Source organism: Artemia sp. Qi Xiang Cuo, chromosome 6, assembly GCF_049724085.1.
Source record: "Artemia sp. Qi Xiang Cuo chromosome 6, ASM4972408v1, whole genome shotgun sequence".
Lineage (NCBI taxonomy): Eukaryota > Metazoa > Arthropoda > Branchiopoda > Anostraca > Artemiidae > Artemia > Artemia sp. Qi Xiang Cuo.
In genome coordinates this window covers 53529616-53551654 of record NC_142799.1, presented here as the reverse complement: position 1 = coordinate 53551654, position 22039 = coordinate 53529616, and the positions used below count along the sequence as shown (strand labels likewise).

The following is a 22039-nucleotide window of genomic DNA, read 5'->3' as shown; positions in this document are numbered from 1 at the left end:
AACTGCCTTTACTTTTCTTTGAAAAACTTATTTTTCGAAAAGTTTTTTTTTAATTAATAACAATGAAAAATCAAATACTACTCAAACTTCCATGAATTTTCTTTTTCGGTATCAGTCTATATGCAACAATTAAATTAGTTTTATTATTCTGATACGTAATAAATCTTCATAAATAATTTCTTAATTAATGAGTCTCCATTAGTGCATAGAAAACACACAAACTAAATTTTTAAATTTACGCAGTTTATTTACTTCTCAGTAGAGTGTAAATGACGCTCTAGCCTTTCAGGAATTTGAGAAGAACCAATACCATACTTTTTATTGGTAAAACTTTCTCGGCATAATGCATTTATGACCATTTATTTTGTTTTACAAAATAGAAAAGACATTATTTTCATCAATATTTATTTTTCCAATCCATTCCTTTCATTGAATGCTCTAAGCCGAGTAACTTCTTGCTGTGTAGCGGAGCCTGTGTAAATTCCTATATCAATATTGGCTATTCCACATAGACGAGTAAAACTTAGACCAGACACGTGGATTCAGAATCAACAAGAGATTCAACTGAGTCTATTACATTCCATGAATTTGAGCTTGTTTTTGGACAAATTTGAATCAACATAGACGAGTCCTTTGCTTTAGTAGGTACACGTGTGCCATGTGTAAATAGAATCACAAGAGCGTAATTCCCCTGCAAGCGTGACGGAAGACAGTTAATAATAGCCAGCGCAATCGCGCTGCCTAAGTAAAGAACGATGTTGGCACAATATATTTCTTTTTCCACACCAGGACACGTCGTATCGAAGGAGTTGTCGTAGAAACTTCGAAAAGGGCTCATTCGATTGGAAATTGGAACGGCTAGTGCCCTTTTAAATAGTCGAAAGTGATTGGAAGCCAGCTAACACCCTTTCCACGCCCACCATTTCCCCAAACACATCCAATCAAAATTTTTAGATAGCCATTTTATTCAGCGTAGTTGAAATCCAGATAGAAATTAAATTTTTGAGGAGGATACTCCCCCACAACCCTCAGGGCAAGGGTTTTAAGTTATGCCCTGGGGGCATATAAGAAAAGATGTTGGCACAATGTATTATTTATGTTATTTTCCTTTAGACCAGGGCACTTCGTATCGATAAAGTTGTCGTAGAAACTTCGAAAAGGGCTCATTCAATTGGAAATTGGAGTGGCTTGTGCCCTTTTTAATAGTCGAAACTCATTGGAAGGCAACTAACAACCCTTCCACGCCCACCATTTCCCGAAACACATCCAATCAAAATTTTGAGAAAGCCATTTTGTTCAGCGTGGTTGATTTCCAAATAGAAATTATGTTTTTGAGGAGGACACTACCCCCCCCCAGCCCTCAGGGCAAGGGTTGTAAGTTATGCCCTAGGGGCATATAAGTTTTTTTTTTATAGAAAGCGTTGTCGTAGAAACTTCAAAAAAGTCTCATTCGATTGGAAATTCAAAGGGCTAGTGCCCTATATAATAGTCGAAAGTGATTGGAGGGCAACTAACCCCCCTCTCACGCTCACCTTTTCCCCAAACGCATCCAATCAATATTTTGAGACAGCCATTTTGTTCAACGTTATTTAAAGTTCTGAAAATTAGCTCTTTGGGGATGACAATCTCCCCACAGCACTCAGGGCAACGGTTGTAAGTTATGCCCTGGGGGCATATAAGGTTTTTATAGAACGCGTTGTCGTAGAAACTTCAAAAAGCGCTCATTCGATTGGAAATTGAAATGGCTAGAGCCCTTTTTAATAGTCAAAAGTGATTGAAAGCTAACTAACACCCCTTTCGAACCCACCATTTCCCCAAACATATGCAATCAAAATTTTGAGATAGTCATTTTGTTTCACGCAGTATGAAGTTCAGGAAAATATACCTTTGAGCAGGACACTCCCCAAACAGTCTTCAGGGCAAGAGTTATAAGTTATGCCCTGGGGGCATATAAGTCTTCATTGAAATCTTTGTCGTAGAAACTTGAAAAAGAGCTCTTTCGATTGGAAATTCAAAGGGCTAGTGCCTTTTTTAATAGTCAAAAAAGATTGGAGGGCATCTAACCCCCCTTTCACGCCCACTTTTTCCCTAAACACATCCAATCAAAATTTTTGATAGCCATTTTGTTCAACGTACTTGAAACTTTTGGAAATTAGGTCTTTGAGGTTTAGGTTCAAGGTTTAATTTTAAAATATCTGTACAAAATAGACATAAATACAGGGTAAACGCCGGAGACACAAGGTCGAATGACAAACCTCCCAGAGCCCCCAGGGCAAAGGTTGTAAGTTATGCCCTGGGGGCATATAAGGTTTTTATAGAGTTGTCGTAAAACTTCAAAAGGGGCTCATTCAATTGGAAATTGAGAGGTCTAGTGCCCTGTTTAATAGTCGAAAGTGAATGGATGGTATCTAACCACCCGCTCACGCCCACCATTCCCCCAAACACATCCAATCAAAATTTTGAGATAGTCATTTTTTTTAACGTAGTCGAAAGTTCTGGAAATTAGGTATTTAAGGATGACACCCCCCCTTCCCGCCCTCAGGGCGCAGGTTGTAAGCTATCACCTGGGGGCGTATAAGGTTTTTATTGAAAGGGTTGTCGCAAAAACTTCAAAAGGGCTCATTTGATTGGAAATTGAAAGGGCTAGTGCCTTTTTTAATAGTTGAAAGTGAGTGGAGAGCGACTAACGTCCCTCTCACGCCCACCATTTTCCCAAACACATCCAATCAAAACTTTGATATAGCCATTTTGTTTAAAGTAGTTGAAAGTTCTGGAAATTATGTCTTAGAGGATGACAACCACCCTCACAGCCCTTAGGGTAAGGGTTGTAATTTATGCCCTGGGGGCATATAAGGTGTTTACAGAAAGCGTTGTCATAGAAACTCAAAAAGGGCCGATTCGATTGGAAATCGAAAGGCCTAGTGCCCTTTTTAATAGTCAAAAGTGATTGGAAGGTTTGACATTTTTATAGTAAAGATCGATGTGGGTATAATGTAGGATTTTTTGTTGTTTTTGTTTAGACCGGGCACTTCGTATTGAAGGATTTGTCGTAAAAACTTCGAAAAGGGCTTATTCAATTGAAAATAGAAAGGGCTGATGTCATTTTTAATATTCGAAAGTTATTAGAGGGCAACTAATCCCCCTCCCACGCCCACCCTCCCATTTGCCATTATGTTTAAAAACTAAATGTTGCCTTAGGATTAAATCAAAATGCACTGTGTTAATGCTAATTCCCAATAAGGCATCTCAGCAGTGTCCCATGAACGACTGAGGGCATTATGTTCAAACTTTCGGGGCTACTCCTGCTCTTAAGATTTAACCAAGTCAAAATAGCGTAAGTGTATCCAAGCTATCAAAGACAGTAAGTGGATCTTTTGGCCAATGGTATCAAGATTTCCATTTCAGGTCAACTAGAGGAGGTATGAAATGAAATTAAACACTACTATTTGTGTCCAGATTTTTAAAAGGGTGGACGTTGTTAAAAATTGCTGAAAATGTTTCTCCAGCATACAAATAGCAGGCCGAACTATAAAGTCTTAAAAAACTAAAAGATTTAAAGTATTATTTTCTTTTTCTCTGAAAATACTATGTCAATATAAAACAAATAGAAATTAATTAAAAAAAAATTTCCACAAAATAAGTCTTTCTAAGAAAAGTAAAGAACTTATATTTTTTTCAGTAAAGTGTCAATTATTTTCTGGCCTTGGGAAGGCATAGGAGTTTTGAGCCCAACTTATGTTAATTTCTGCTTGTTTTGAGTTTGACTCGGTTATTTACTGTAATTTCTGTTCGTCTTGGGTTTCATTTATTTATCGATGCCGATTTGTGGTAGTTTCACGCTTGGTAGATTACTTGATCTTATTTCTGCTCATTTTTTGTTTAATGGAGTTCTTTACTTTTCTTTGAAAAACATATTTTGTGGAAAAAGTTTTTTTGAATTAATGTATATAAATAGTAAAAGCGGACCTTCGGATTTGGCAAATCCGAAGATGTCGGATTTGGCAGGTCATGAATACGGCACATGTGGACCAATAAGGCCTGATTCTACGTGCGTAAAATACATGCTAAACATGACACCAATTCGAACCCAACTTGTCTCCAAATATGCTATTAATTTTACATTGAAAGATCTCAGAAGGGCTTTGCAAAATGTGTTATTGAAAACTTTAAAATGACAATTAATTAGGAGATTAACTTTCTGTTACTTTCTACGCTGCAGAATATTACAAGTATAGTTCTTAAGCCAGTTCTTTGTCTAGTTAATTCATCTATTCGTCCAGGTCTATTCCCTAGTAGATATAAAATTGCTCGTGTAACAACATTACACAAAAAAAGTACATGAACATGGTGATTAGAAAATTCCATGCCAAGAGCTCCAAGTTTGTGAGCGTAAGATCCGTAGTGATAAATCATACCACTATTTGAACAAGAACGTAATGAATTAACCTTCCGCCCCGTTGCAATCTTGTCACCAATATTTAAAGCCTCGGAATAAATTTCAAAAGCAAGAATTTCAACTTAGATAGAACAAACGTTTTGGCCAAAAATCCCCTTGGATTTTGAGTAGACTATTCAACAGAACAAGCGGTTTCATTTAATTTCAATAAAAGAGCTGCATCTTTTATTAAAATTAAATGATTAATTTGATGCTTATTACCGGTATCGACTGTGTTCTTTAATGTTAAAACAGTATTTGATACTCTAAACCATGATTTTCTTTGAAATATAATGGAAAATAAAGTGTATACGAGGGAGATGATTAGAAAAAAAAATATCTTTGAGGTTATCACACCGAAATGGATGTAACCTTTAATTATCTAATTGTAGATAACCTTGAAGATACTGGTATCCCACAAGATTCTGTATTGGGTCTGTTTTATTATTGTTGTACGTTATCTTCAGTGATTCTTGCAGGGGAACAGTGCTCTTCTGGTTCTACTTGGAGATAATTTCTGTTAAACTGAAGGACTCGTCTACGTTTATTCAAAACCTGATTTTAACAACAGGTTTAGTTAACCAATGGTTTATCTTCAAACTATTATTCAGTATCAACTTTTACGAAAACGGACTTTAGGATTTTCGTTTGTTCTTGAAAAAATCGGTATTTAAGAAATTCCATGCCAGGAGCTCCAGGTTGTGAGCGTAAAATCCCTAGGGTTAAATCATACCGATATTTGGGGGTTTTCTTGACCAGCATACATCGTTTCGACTTCATATTATTTTACACGACCATTTACGTGTAAAACTTGCATAAATAATTGGGTCTCTGTATCTTCTTATAATAATTTATCACTATTCGGTTCTATCTTATTTAAGTTACTGTACAATTACTTTTTGGACGTAGATAGTGATATTTAGATCTTTAATATTTTAGACTTGAAACAAATTGTATGAATTGCAATATGGCATTTAAAAACACAAAAGCCAAATACTTATATTTACGAGAGGTCACGGTTGATTCAGCCTCCTTCTTCAGCTCTTATGCAGTCTAAGGCATACCAGCCTTCCTCTGTTGATTCCAAAACATCTAGCTTCTCAATTCTATATCAAACACCGTTAATGCCGAACAAAAATAGACTGAGAGACAGGATGATGGCACGTAAGAATATTCTATATTCCTTTTTGTTGTGTTTTTTTTTTTGTTCCCAATGTTGGGGTTGCTTTCCGTGCACTGCTTGCCTAGCGTTTATTTTCTTGTCCAGTCCTCCTTTTTCTAATTTAGTTTTCGTTCTTTTATTTATTTATTTTTTGTTCATGTTGAAGAGGTAATCCTTGTGATCGTTACAGCCAACAATTACGAGCTAAGTTCTCCGTTGGGGCTGTATTATTTTTGTTGCAATGCTGTTTTTTATCACACTGGGTAAATAAATTCATTTATTCATTCATTAAAATTTACGAAAAAAACCACGGGCTAAACAAAATTTTGGTTATAATCGACCGATTATCAGTTGCGGCGTCTCCCCCAACCAAGTAAAAAACGGACTCTAGCCCATAGTAACAAAAAATTTTAAAAACGTGTTTGGTTAAATGTCAGGTGAGGAAAAATCGTCATTTGAAGCTGATCCAGGGATGATAACTATTATTTTGATTAATCTTAACGGCAAAAGTTTATTGCGAAAACAAACAAATGGGAATTTCGAAAAACAAACTGAAGCCCTCGAAAATGGTGTTGGATCGAAATGAAAACTGCGCCATTAGAATTACCATAGCTGAAACCCCCATATAGTAGAATTACAGTCCCCCATCTTGAACAGGAAAGAAAATCCCTTTTTCGCATGATAAGCACTGACATGTCTCGTTTTTTTTAGTAAAGCAGAATGATACTCTAGACTTTTGGGGACAAGAGGGGCAGGCAACACCACCCTTATTTGGTGTTATTTATGCTTGTTTTAGACCTGCTTTCATTGTTCGTAGAAAATTGTAGTTGTTTCAGCTTTCGCTTTTCCATTCATAGTAATTCTGTTAGTTTTAAATTTTAAATTAGCTCTCTACATTACACCACAAAAACGGTTTTTTAAATGTCTTACATAGCAAAAGAGGTTTATTATGAAAATTTATTTATTTCAATAAGTATTTTGTGAAGCAATCTATCGTAGCTACGTGAAATATACCCTTTATCACAGGTAGTCCTAGATTATTTGGAAGCAATGTAAAATTGTCCTTCTGCTAAATGACAAGAACCGCCAGCTCTTGACGTTTATAAGATGGAATATAGCTTGATACTGTAAATCTAAAGAAGGAGTTTAACACAAGAAATTGTCGACCATTATAAGAGGTAAGCCCCCCCTCCCTACTCTTGAATTAAAATAGGTCGCATCGTTAAATAATTTATTCTCTTATTATTAAATTAGTTGAGCCCCATATCATCAAAAATAATTAAATAGTTTCGCTATAGAAAGTAATATTTCAAGAATATTTAAGAGATGCTAAGCTATTCCTCATGCAATTGAAAAAAATCAAGAACAGAGCCACCATGCGGTTTAACTCCTATTAGTCCACTACTTTGTTTCATTTTCATTAAAAATGGTTTCATTCTCAAATAATACAACAAGGAATAGGTTTTATACATAAAAACTAAAAAGAAATAGCTTTCTTTAACAAAATATATTATCCATACTTCTCGTAAAGTCAAAAACTTATTCTAAATATTTTAGAATTTCAGATTAAGGTGAGAAATGAGTGTACTCGCCCAAAATATCCACAAGTGGCGCTAATCATGGCGCTAATCAAGGTTGCAACAGTAGCTGCAACCTAGTAAAGAGATTTTACATATAAAAGAAAAGCCTTAAAGGGGTATAGAACAATGAGAAAAAGTGATAGCCGCTAACATTTTTTTATTAGACCCAGTGTCTTTCATCACCGTATTAAACATCATCGCTACATCACTATCAATGTTAATACTTTTAAATAATAAAATCGTTCCAGTAAATATAAATGAACGAGACTGAAGAGTTTCTGCCAAAGTTCATTGGATATAAACAACAAAAGCAAATCTAGCACAAATTTTTTAGAATAAATATAAATGAAATCAGATATTTACCAGGAGATCATTTTGGGGAATTGAGGAGAGTAGTTTGATAAATGTTTGGAGAACATTTTCAAGAGCATCATCGCCGTATAACCGAAAAACACCAAAATTGACATAATTGCCAGCCAAAGTAGCTTTGAGCATCACAAAACAAATAGAGACACCTTTTAACTTCAGACTATAAATACGCTCTTTAGGTATTTCCACATTAAGTATACGGGTACCTGAAAATATATTGCAAAATTGAATAATACCTCTCAATGATTTTAAAACAGAAAACACAGTTTTATTTCCATACGCTCTTTAGGTATTTCCACATTAAGTATACGGGTACCTGAAAACATATTGCAAAATTGAATAATACCTCTCAATGATTTTAAAACAAAGAACACATAGTTTTATTTCGATACGCTCTTTAGGTATTTCCACATTAAGAATACGGGTACCTGAAAACATATTGCAAAATTGAATAATACCTCTCAATAATTTTAAAACAGAGAACATGTAGTTTTATTTCCATACGCTGTTTAGGTATTTCCACATTAAGTATACGGGTACCTGAAAACATATTGGAAAACTGAATAATACCTCTCAATGATTTTAAAACAGAAAACACATAGTTTTATTTCTATACGCTCTTTAGGTATTTCCACATTAAGTATACGGGTACCTGAAAACATATTGCAAAACTGAATAATACCTCTCAATGATTTTAAAACAGATAACACATAGTTTTATTTCTATACGCTCTTTAGGTATTTCCACATTAAGTATACGGGTACCTGAAAACATATTGCAAAACTGAATAATACCTCTCAATGATTTTAAAACAGAGAACACATAGTTTTATTTCTATATGCTCTTTAGGTATTTCCACATTACGTATACGGGTACCTGAAAACATATTGGAAAACTGAATAATACCTCTCAATGATTTTAAAACAGAAAACACATAGTTTTATTTCTATACGCTCTTTAGGTATTTCCACATTAAGTATACGGGTACCTGAAAACATATTGCAAAATTGAATAATACCTCTCAATGATTTTAAAACAGATAACACATAGTTTTATTTCTATACGCTCTTTAGGTATTTCCACATTAAGTATACGGGTACCTGAAAACATATTGCAAAATTGAATAATACCTCTCAATAATTTTAAAACAGAGAACATGTAGTTTTATTTCCATACGCTGTTTAGGTATTTCCACATTAAGTATACGGGTACCTGAAAACATATTGGAAAACTGAATAATACCTCTCAATGATTTTAAAACAGATAACACATAGTTTTATTTCTATACGCTCTTTAGGTATTTCCACATTAAGTATACGGGTACCTGAAAACATATTGCAAAACTGAATAATACCTCTCAATGATTTTAAAACAGAAAACACATAGTTTTATTTATATACGCTCTTTAGGTATTTCCACATTAAGTATACGGGTACCTGAAAACATATTGCAAAACTGAATAATACCTCTCAATGATTTTAAAACAGAGAACACATAGTTTTATTTCTATAAGCTCTTTAGGTATTTCCACATTACGTATACGGGTACCTGAAAACATATTGGAAAACTGAATAATACCTCTCAATGATTTTAAAACAGAAAACACATAGTTTTATTTCTATACGCTCTTTAGGTATTTCCACATTAAGTATACGGGTACCTGAAAACATATTGCAAAATTGAATAATACCTCTCAATGATTTTAAAACAGATAACACATAGTTTTATTTCTATACGCTCTTTAGGTATTTCCACATTAAGTATACGGGTACCTGAAAACATATTGGAAAACTGAATAATACCTCTCAATGATTTTAAAACAGAAAACACATAGTTTTATTTCTATACGCTCTTTAGGTATTTCCACATTAAGTATACGGGTACCTGAAAACATATTGGAAAACTGAATAATACCTCTCAATGATTTTAAAACAGAAAACACATAGTTTTATTTCTATACGCTCTTTAGGTATTTCCACATTAAGTATACGGGTACCTGAAAACATATTGCAAAATTGAATAATACCTCTCAATGATTTTAAAACAGATAACACATAGTTTTATTTCTATACGCTCTTTAGGTATTTCCACATTAAGTATACGGGTACCTGAAAACATATTGCAAAACTGAATAATACCTCTCAATGATTTTAAAACAGAGAACACATAGTTTTATTTCCATACGCTCTTTAGGTATTTCCACATTAAGTATACGGGTACCTGAAAACATATTGCAAAATTGAATAATACCTCTCAATGATTTTAAAACAGAGAACACACAGTTTTATTTCTATACGCTCTTTAGGTATTTCCACATTAAGTATACGGGTACCTGAAAACATATTGCAAAATTGAATAATACCTCTCAATTATTTTAAAACAGAGAACACATAGTTTTATTTCTATACGCTCTTTAGGTATTTCCACATTAAGTATACGGGTACCTGAAAACATATTGCAAAATTGAATAATACCTCTCAATGATTTTAAAATAGAGATAACATAGTTTTACTTATATATGCTCTTTAGGTATTTCCACATTAAGTATACGGATACCTGAAAACATATTGCAAAATTGAATAATACCTCTCAATGATTTTAAAACAGAGAACACATAGTTTTATTTCCATACACTCTTTACGTATTTCTACATTAAGTATACGGGTACCTGAAAATATATTGCGAAATTGAATAATACCTCTCAATGATTTTAAAACTGAAAACACATAGTTTTATTTCCATACGCTCTTTAGGTATTTCCACATTAAGTATACGGGTACCTGAAAACATATTGCAAAATTGAATAGTACCTCTCAGTGATTTTAAAACAGAGAACAAATAGTTTTATTTCCATACGCTCTTTAGGTATTTCCACATTAAGTATAGGGGTACCTGAAAACATATTGCAAAATTGAAAAATACGTCTCAATGATTTTAAAACAGAGAACACATAGTTTTATTTCCATACGCTCTTTAGGTATTTCCACATTAAGTATACGGGTACCTGAAAATATATTGCAAAATTGAATAATACCTCTCAATGATTTTAAAACAGAAAACACAGTTTTATTTCCATACGCTCTTTAGTTATTTCCACATTAAGTATACGGGTACCTGAAAACATATTGCAAAACTGAATAATACCTCTCAATGATTTTAAAACAGAGAACACATAGTTTTATTTCCATACGCTCTTTAGGTATTTCCACATTAAGTATACGGGTACCTGAAAACATACTGCAAAACTGAATAATACCTCTCAATGATTTTAAAATAGAGAGAACATAGTTTTACTTATATACGCTCTTTAGATATTTCCAAATTAAGTATAAACATATTGTTTTATTTCCATACGCTCTATAGGTATTTCCACATTAAGTATACGGGTACCTGAAAACATATTGCAAAATTGAATAATACCTCTCAATGATTTTAAAACAGAAAATACATAGTTTTATTTCTATACGCTCTTTAGGTATTTCCACATTAAGTATACGGATACCTGAAAACATATTGCAAAATTGAATAATACCTCTCAATGATTTTAAAACAGAGAACACATAGTTTTATTTCCATACGCTCTTTAGGTATTTCCACATTAAGTATACGGGTACCTGAAAACATACTGCAAAACTGAATAATAACTCTCAATGATTTTAAAATAGAGAGAACATAGTTTTACTTATATACGCTCTTTAGATATTTCCAAATTAAGTATAAACATATTGTTTTATTTCCATACGCTCTTTAGGTATTTGCACATTAAGTATACGGGTACCTGAAAACATATTGCAAAATTGAATAATACCTCCCAATGATTTTTGAAACAGAAAACACATAGTTTTATTTCTATACGCTCTTTAGGTATTTCCACATTAAGTATACGGATACTTGAAAACAAATTGCAAAATTGAATAATACCTCTCAATGATTTTAAGACAGAGAACACATAGTTTTATTTCCATACGCTCTTTAGTTATTTCCACATTAAGTATACGGGTACCTCAAAACATATTGCAAAACTGAATAATACCTCTCAATGATTTTAAAATAGAGAGTACATAGTTTTACTCATATACTCTCTTTAGGTATTTCCACATTAAGTATACGGATACCTGAAAACATATTGCAAAATTGAATAATATATCTCAATGATTTTAAAACAGAGAACACATAGTTTTATTTCCATACACTCTTTACGTATTTCTACATTAAGCATACGGGTACCTAAAACAGAGAGCACATAGTTTTATTTTAACTAGGTTTAGAAAAAAGGAAAAAAAATTCAAAAGAAAATTAGACTGTTTTTTACGTTCAGAACATTCCAAAACGATTCTGCCAGACGGTCTTCACTCTACCTTTTCAAATTTTACAAGAGAGCAAAAAAGGGGTTTTTAAGCATTTCAAGAGAATATAATTCTCTTGAAATGCCTATATATATATATATATATATATATATATATATATATATATATATATATATATATATATATATATATATATATATATATATATATATAACCAAACAAAAATATAATATATATTATTATATATATATTAAAAAAAAAACTAGATAAGACAAACATAAAGAAAGCACACTGCTTGGCTAAGAAATGAAATTTAATTTTTGTATGTACTTCATAAAGCTTAACTAATACGCTGGATTAATGCTCTGAATGGCAATATGAGGCAATATCTCCGCAGCAGCAAGGTTGGGTAAGAGAATTGCTAATTATCCCTGTGAAAAACACGAACAACCAAAATTTCCTATACACCAAAAAGGTCTCTGGAGGTTCTTCATACTAAATAAAATTCTATCAGGTGGAGTTCAAACTAAATGTGCTAAGGCCTTTAGTCTCGAACCTTGGCCCGTCTCTATTACCAGAAGCGCCTCGTTCAAATACAGCTCCTTCAAAGCGGCCAGTAGATAAAGACTCACAAGAAGAAGCATTCTCATTTTTGTTCAGAAGTAAAACAAACATCTTTACGCATGCCCGTGTAAGGCAACGAATATTTAGTTTCATTTTCTTGGGACAGGCAGGGTCGAGCAAAGAATATGAATACCCAAATACTACCCCCAAATTCTGGATTCTCCCGAATCTCTGGGCACTTCTTATAGAAATTATCAAATATTTCTTTATTATTCACCCCCCCCCCCTTAAAAAAAAATCTTGCGTGAAGGCCTGGACAACGCGCTCACGACCTTATGTGCAAATTTTCTTTATGAATATAATAGATAAAATTAGGCCAAATTTTGGATCATCGTTATTCATGCTCTTATAGCCATGGAAACTCCCAACTAATCTTTCTTTTCATATTGGGAAATAGGCTTTGCCCCTGGGAAAGGGTCATCAAAGGAGATACCCCCCACCTTCCCTTTCTCCGTCCTCTGTCTGCGGGCATGCATATAAACAACATACCACAAAATACTTTTTGATTTTAGACGTTCGATCAGGGCAATACAGGAACGTCATTTCACAATAGCATGTATTTTTTTGAACTTCCATATTTTTATCTAGATAAACTAAAAAAAAAAAAAAATATTATAAGAAATTTTTACTTTCGCATTATAAGAAATTATTAGTTTTCCTGTAAAATAAAAAATGTTCATTCATAGGTTTTGTGCTCAAAAGTCGAGTCAGGAATCTAGCAGGCTTTTGGTACAAAAAAAGGTTAAAGTTCTGATACGTCTAATTACCAGTGGAGTAATTCACAAAATTTGGGAGTATGAGAAATATATTTCTCTAAATCTTTGAGTGAGGAGCAGGGTCGTGTCCAGGATTTTTGCTCAGAGGGGGAGGAGGGGGAAGAGGGGGTACAAGAAACACATAATAAATGTGTTTATATACACAGTTGTTACGTTTGTACTAGTCGTAAAAATACTTAAGGGGTTTAAACCCCCTAACGACACCCTACCCTGAATACGGCCTTGGTTAGGAGGGGGGAAAATTCGTCGTTTTTTCCTATTTTGTCAGTGAAAATACAAAAAAAAAAAGCATTTTTCAACAAAATATCTTCCATAAAGGGTATAATCGAGGGCGGGAGAGAAATCTAGGGGAAAAATGACCCCCACCCACTGACACCACTGATAGCTAATGGAATCAAGTCTTATGACCAAAGGATAGTTAAAACGAAAAAACAACCATCATACGAAGATCCATTATCTCGATATGTGTCTCCTTTTAACCTCTTAATTTACCACTATTTCGTCAACATCAACAAGTTGTGAAAATAACACACGAACTTACTAAGATCAAATTTATACACTAAAAGCACGCCACATAAAACAAGATACACGTCATAAGGTCATAATAAAATGCCCAAATTTAATAACAACAAAAGAAGCAACAACTAACGATAAGACAGACTTAAAATTTTTTTAGCAATTAAAATGCAATGCTGAAATAAACTAATAGTAAAAAAAAGAAAATAAAAACAAAAATCAAGACCAGAACCGGGATTTTTGGCCTTTTTCAGACATGTCACCCATTGAATCTTACAACACCCAACTCCTATAGAATATACTAAAGTCTTTCATTGAAACACTAATGTGCATATGTACCATAGACGGTAATTTATAGAAAGAGTTCATAAATTTTTCGAATATTCCCCACGACATCGTTTTTTTACCTCCACGATTGCTTAAATCTCAGGCTTGGAGCCGAGGATCCAAAGTTAAAAAAAACAATTATTATTGCTTTTTTAAAGCAATAATACTCAGGCTTGGGAACGAAGCCGCAGCCACCGAGAGAAACTTCAATCCCTGTCAAACCTAATATCAGAAGTTAAAATATCTTCAGTTTTCCTGGCATTTTATGGTATTTGAAACAATACAGAACAATAATACGCAGCGAGCAACTAAAAGGTGGGTACTTTATATACAAATTTTCAAATAAAGAGTTTACACCAAACTTTCAGAGACCCAGGGATGTAACAAGGAATAGAGACAATAATACGATGTATCTTGGGTGTATCTTGTCACACCAGCCGTGGAATTCGAGAATGGAGTACATATCCCCTAAGAGAATCTAGTCGTATCAGTGGTAGCTCTTACCATCCCTTTTGGAATTGGCATCTAAATGAGCAACTAATTATTAATTAGGCTCAAATTTATCAGCCCCAGCACCGTGATATGGTACAAATATCGTATGTTTTTTTTACGAATACAACCTTAAGTATCGTAATATTCTCAGGTACCAAAATTAGATAGCTAACCCTTTGAATTAAGCAGAATCATGTTTCCTAAACCAGATTGAGGTTAGATATCCCTTGTCAGACTAAAAATTGGCACTGAGATTAAACTCCTTGTTCTTACTGTTATTTGTTTCGTGTGAATCGTTGCCTTCTGCATAAACTAATAATTAGACTAAGTAGAAGACAACCAAGTTATTTGTCAACCATGGCTTGACTGAAAATTAAATAGGTTGTAGTAATACATTTTTTGCCTTGGTTCTGCAGAGCATTGCACGAAGTGCTGATTTTTTGCAAAACCACAGTTTTGGCCAAATAAGGGCATATTACTATCGAGAGATATCCTGATTTAGCCAATCAGTTTAAAATTCGTTTCGAAGAGATGCAGTAGCTATGCCTTCTGCATAGCTACTGCATTTATCCAAAAGAAGACAACTGAAAATCCGATAAAACGCTAATAGATGGTTTTCTTTAAGATATGGTGGGATTGGCCAAAAACCTCACAAAACCAACATGCCAAAATGCACTGGTCTTGCAAGGCCTTCTACATAAGCTGACTCAAGTAGGTTAATTGAACACTGACTTGACTCTGACGCTGACTTGAATTCATTCAATCAAGATTGTGGCGTCCACCGCAGTCTAGTAAAAAGAAATCACATAAAACCAAGTCAAGTAGGATACATCTCAGTCTACGCATTGCTATTTGACTTAAAACACCAAATATAATAAGAATTTTTTTAGGAGTTGATATGTATTATTTTGGTTAAACACAACATAATTTATGAAGAAAGAGATCTTACCGTAGCTACACATCACTTTACTTGCTTCACGAAAAAGAAGTACCCCATTTGGTGATGACACATCGAAATGCAGTCTCTGAGACCTATTTTGAACAAGTTCAGCAAAGAATTTGAGTATTGGAGTGGTGACCTGAGGTTCTGAATACCACAGTTGAATAGAACGAATTAGTAGATCTGTGTATGTAGGATATATCCATTCAAACAGCATCATGAATGCAATTTTCGTATTCAGCGCATAAGCTACTCCCCTTAGGTCCCTTGCGACTCCTATGACGAGCTTTTGAGCTTCATCGTTTCGGAAAACTGGAGAGTCGGCTTGAGATAACATTTGGGCCAGAATATCGAAAGATCCTATAAAAAAAGGAAGAACTTTCGATAATGACTTCGCGGCAGATTAAGCCAGATGACAGTAATGGAACTGTATCATCCAAACAATTTTTTTACTGTATACCCAATAGTACTGTCCAACAAAAACATAGAGTCCATAAAGAAAAAATTCTAGGTCACAATTAGAATAACATAAAAAAGAATAAAAGAGAAAGCCCCCTCTGCGATATTTTAAAATTTGCTTCTTTGCATGAAAGATCTAATCCTTTCAGAAGTACTAGACTCTAAGGCAATAAAGAAAAAAAAGTCCAAATTAGAATAACACAAAACCTGAAAATCATCTTTTTTAAAGCTCTTAAAAGTCTGCCATATATAGCTAATCAAATATAGCGAAACAAATATCATAGGCAGCGCAATCGCGTTGCCTAAGTAAAGAACGATGTTGGCACAATGTATTTTTTTCATACCAGGACACTTCGTATCGCAGGAGCTGTCGTAGAAACTTCGAAAAGGGCTCATTCGATTGGAAATTGGAGTGGCTTGTGCCCTTTCAAATAGTCGAAAGTGATTGGAAGGCAACTAACACCCCTTCCACGCCCACCATTTCCCCAAACAAATCCAATAAAAATTTGGAGATAGCAATTTTGTTCAGCGTAGTTGATTTCCACATAGAAAATATATTTTTGAGGAGGACACTCCCTCACAACCCTCAGGGCAAGGGTTTTAAGTTATGCCCTGGGGGCATATAAGAACGATTTTGGCAGAATGTTTTTTTTTTTTTTTTCTTTAGACCAGGGCACTTCGTATCGAACAAGTTGTGGTATAAACTTCAAAAAAGGCTCAATCGATTGGAAATTGGAATGGCTTTTGCCCTTTTTAACTGTCGAAAGTGATTGGAAGGCAACTAACACCCCTTCCACGCACAACATTTCCCGAAACACATCCAATCAAAATTTTGAGATAGCTATTTTGTTCAGCGTAGTTGATTTCCAAATAGAAATTACATTTTCAGGAGGACACTCCCCATCAGCCCTCAGGGCAAAGGTTGTAAGTTATGCCTTGGGGGCATGCAATGTTTTTATAGAAAGCGTTGTCGTAGAAACTTCGAAAAAGGCTCATTCGACTGGAAATTCAAAGGGCTAGTGCCCTTTTTAAAAGTCGAAAGTGATTGGAGGGCAACTAACAACCTCTCAAGCCCACCTTTTCCAGTAACACATCAAATCAAAATTTTAAGATAGCCATTTTGTTCAACGTAGTTGAAAGTTCTGGAAATTAGGTCTTTGAGGATGACAACCCCCACTTCCCCAAAGCCCTCAAGGCAAGGGTTGTAAGTTGGGCCCTGAGGACATATAAGGTTTTTACAGAACGTAATTGGAAATTGAAATGGTTAGTGCCCTTTTTAATAGTCAAAAGTGATTGGAAAGCAACTAACTCCCCATTCCCCGCCCACCATTTCCCCAAACACATCCAATCAAAGTTTTAAGATAGTCATTTTGTTCTACGCAGTTTAAAGTTCAGGAAATTATACCTTTGGGCAGGACACTCCCCCCACAGTCTTTAGGACAAGGGTTATAAGTTATGCCCTGGGGGCATATAAGGTTTTTTATTGAGCTCTTTGTCGTAGAAACTTGAAAAAGGGCTCATTCGATTGAAAAATTTAAAGGGATAGTGCCCTTTTTAATAGCCGAAAGTGATTTGAAGGCAACTAACCCCCCTCTCACGCCCACCTTTTCCCCACACAAATACAATCAAAATTTTTAGAATAGCCATTTTATTCAACGTAGTTGAAAGTTTTGGAAATTAGGTCTTTTAGGATGACAACCCCTCCCCCCAAAGCCTTCAGGGAAAGGGTTGTAAGTTATGCCCTGGGGCATATAAGGTTTTTATAGAAAGCGATGCTGCAGAAAATTCAAAAATGACTCATTCGACTGGAAATTGAAAGGGCTAGTGCCATTTTTAATAGTTGAAAGTGATTGAAGGGCAACTAACCCTCCCCTCCTCTCAGGCCCACCATTTTCCCAAACCCATCCAATCCAAATTTTGAGATATCTATTTTGTTCAACGTAGTTGAAAGTTCTGGAAATTAGGTCTTTGAGGATGATAACCATTCTCACAGCCCTCAGTGCAAGGGTGGTAAGTTATGCCCTGGGGGCATATAAGGTTTATATAGAAAGTTATTCTAGAAATTTCAAAAAGAGGTCATTTGATTGGAAATTGAAATTGCCCCTTTTAACAGTCGAAAGTGAGTGGAATGGAATTAACCATTAACCCCCCCCCCTCTCACGCCCACCATTTCCCCAAAAACTTTCAATCAAAGTTTAGAGATAGCCATTTTATTCAACGTAGTTGAAAGTTCTGGAAATTATGTATTTAAGGATGTCACCCCCCAGAGCCCTCAGGGCAAAGGTTGTAAGTTATGACCTGGGGGCATATAAGGTTTTTATAGATAGAGTTGTCATAAAAACTTCAAAAAAGGCTCATTCAATTTGAAATTGAAAGGACTAGAGCCCTTTTTATTAGTCGAACGTGTTTGGATGGTAACTAACTCCCCTGTCATGCCTACCATTACCCCAAACACATACAATCAAAATTTTTAGACAGCCATTTTGTTCAACGTAGAAGAAAGTTCTGGAAATTAGGTCTTTGAGGATGACAGCCCCCCCCCCAGCCCTTAGGGCAAGGGTTGTAAGTTATGCCCGGGGGGCATATAAGGTTTTTATTTAAAGGGCTGTCGTAGAAACTTCAAAAGGGCTCATTTGATTGGAAATTGAAAGGCCTATTCTCTTTTTGATAGTCGAAAGTGAAGGGAGAGCAACTAACATCCCTCTGTCGCCCACCATTTTCGCAAACACATCCAATCAAGATTTTGAGACAGCCATTTTGTTTAACGTAGTTGAAAATTCAACTACTTCAATCTAATTCAACTTCAGTCAACTACTATATAAACAAAAAATCGCGAAGATCAGTTACCCTTTCACCGTTACTAGGAAAGGGTCGTCCAATTTTAGTTTGGTGTGTTTATTTTAAGGTTTGGTTTTTATATTTTTTTCAGTTTTATTCTGCACTGAGGACGGTCAAGCGGAGGTCTTGACCGAAATATTGGCATAATTTTTCAATTTTTTCACTGGCTGTTAATTGTCCTCGTTTCCTTTCTTCGCGATTTTTTGTTTATCATGATTAGCCAGTGTGGTCTCAGAAATTATATATATATATATATATATATATATATATATATATATATATATATATATATATATATATATATATATATATATATATATATATATATATATATATATATATATATATATATATATATATATATATATATATATATATATATATATATATATATATATATATATATATATATATATATATCTTGCACAGATGATTAGCAACAATTTATTTTTTTAAGTGAGAGAAGCAGCCTCTGAATAATTTTCTGTTGACTAGTGTGGCAATTAAAAAAATAAATAAATAGCGAATAGTTCATAGTTATTCCACCAGAAGCTATGGCAATTGTTTTAGCAGCATTACACGGTCAGAGAAAGAGAGAGAGAGAGAGAGAGAGAGAGAGAAGAGAGGTGGTGATGAGAGAAAGAGAGAGCGATGACAACCATTCGATGACAAACATTTTCGATGACCATTCCTCGTGCCCCAATTGCATCTGTTATACGCAATCCTTGTTATTCATGTCTTCGGCATTTTACAACTATTTAGAACATTAATGTGGAGAAACGCCACCCTAATCAATCTGTCATCTGACAGGGAAGCTACTCTGGACTGAAAACTAACCACGTTCACCTGTCTCTTAGGCAGATTAGACCTAAATCATCTGCTAAGAAAAAACCATTGAATCTCCTGTCTACGCCTCACAAATTCCTAAAGAAGTTTCACGAGTTCAGAATTCATTTATATTTCAACTTCAATTCCGCAAAAAAAGCTCAACTAATAAATAACAACATTCACAACAAATTACAAAAGCTCTCCGCAGGACTCCGTGATCCATTATATGGAAAGTAAGGTCGTTAAATATTCAATCTCAGGTTGACCCATATCGAGGCCTCCAAGAATAAAAACATCAATAACTATCATCTCAGTCTGGACAGCAGCAACTAACCAATAACAATAATATATAAAATAAATAATACAAAATAAATTATTGATACACATTTTATAAATGCCCGGCACATTTTAAGTCTAACCTTTTCCCAAAATCTTGACACCCTATATTGTATCGTACACAATGTGTATATTACACTCACATTAATAAAACAAAAATGCATTCCCATGTCCAGAGGGGGCCCCGTTATTAGAGTATTCATGTTCACAAGATTCTAAATTGTGAAAAAGTTTAGCGTTTATGACAATCACTCTCTCTTGGGCCTCTAAAAGACACAGAGCGCTTGACTGAGACAGACAACTTTATTATAAGCAAGGAAAAATTGGAAGAAATACCTCTTAATGGCAGCATAAACTGTTCGAAGCGTTCTTCATCTTCACCGAGATCAACCATAAGAAGTCGACCCAATGATGTATAAAAAGTAGTCCGACATTTCATATGAGACACTTCCAAATTAGTTCCCAGAAATAGAAAATGCTCACTCTGCAAAAAGAAAATTGAACCGATTTAGTCAAGGAGCTTGAATAGAAAACTCAGCATTCTAAATTCTGTGCGCTTACCTTATAACAAATGACTCAAGTCGGTTAATAGCCAATTATTTAAGGATATTTCTGTTTTTATAGAATTCTAGTTTTTTCGTTTGAATGAGGCACAAAGGGTTTTTCGGGATACATACTTACTTATCAGGGTCAAAATGGAGACCAGTAAATATGCACGAGATATGTGGTTTAGAAGACAAATTTTTCAAACGGTGACATAGTTTTGCTCTCAAACTCGAAATATAAAATTAAGAGGCGAGTTTAGGCTGATATAGTCTTTTCATCAACAAGAAGGTAATTTTATCAGATAATAAGCCAGTGATTTCAAATTAAAATCAGTTTTGAAGTTAGTAGTCCACAAACAAAATAAGCTTTTTCGAAACAAATTGTTGATTTACTCTATATTGACATTATTTATATAATAATTATATTGATCAACAATGCATGCACTGATTGTTGCTATTTTCACCCTTTTTCGACATGGCCATATGATTTTTTTAATGTCGTAAGTATTATATTATCATATCATGTGGTTTAAATGTCAGGTATCTTTCGAAAAATAATGTCAATACATTTGCCAAATGTACCAACAACAAGTGTTTTGATCAAAATAGTTGAAAATTGGAAGTTTTCTAAATTGTTTTTTTCATTGCTTAAAGCAAATCTAAAGAGTTGATGCTTAACATAGAGATTCGATTTTATTAGTAAAGAATAAAGCACAATAATAAATTATGAAAACGAGCACCTAAGCCAGAGAATATGCAAGAAATAAATTATGTCCAATAAAGAGCAGAACTGTTGTGGGCTATGAAACAAACCATTTTAAAGCATAGGAAATCAACAATCAAAGGCAGCGCAATAGCACTGCCTAAGTAAAGAACGATGTTGGCACGATGTATTATTTATTTATTTTTTTGGTTTTTTGGTTTCTTGGTTTCTTTTAGACCAGAGTACTTCGTCTAGAATGAGTTGTCGTAGACACTTCGATAAGGGCTCATTCGATTGGAAATTGGAAGGACTTGTGCCCTTTTAATAGCCCAAAGCGATTGGAGGGCAACTAACACCCCTCCCACGCCCACCATTTCCCCAAAACACATCCAATCAAAATTCTTATATAGTCATTTTGTTCAACGTATTTAAAAGATATGGAAATTATGTCTTTGAGGAGGACACCCCCACCCCCACAGCCCTCAGGGCAAGGGTTTTAAATTATGCCCTGGGGTCATATAAGGTTTTTATAGAAAGCGTTGTCGTAGAAACTTGAAACAGGGCTCATTCGATTGGAAATTGAAAGGGTTAGTGCCCTTTTTAATAATCGAAAATGATTGGAGGGCAACAAGCCCCCCTTTCGCGCCCACCATTTCCCCAAGCGCACCCAATCAAAATTTTGAGATATCCATTTTGTTCAACGTAGTTGAAAGTTCTAGAAATTAGCCTTTGAGGATGATAACCCCCTCAGAGCCTTTAGGTCAAGGGTTATAAGTTATGCCCTGGGGGCATACAGGGTTTT

General features: G+C 34.5%; 1 protein-coding gene across 1 annotated transcript in view; it reads right to left on the bottom strand.

Moving 5' to 3' along the window:
- The window catches only part of Ranbp16 (Ran-binding protein 16), a 238509-nt gene that overhangs the window by 111026 nt on the left and 105444 nt on the right, over positions 1-22039 (bottom strand). The window contains exons 13-15 of the mRNA XM_089090269.1: positions 20326-20473; positions 15538-15888; positions 7541-7752 (exon numbers count right to left, since the gene is read on the bottom strand). Coding sequence (XP_088946395.1) covers positions 7541-7752; positions 15538-15888; positions 20326-20473 — 711 coding nt within the window. The remainder of the gene's footprint in view (positions 1-7540; positions 7753-15537; positions 15889-20325; positions 20474-22039) is intronic.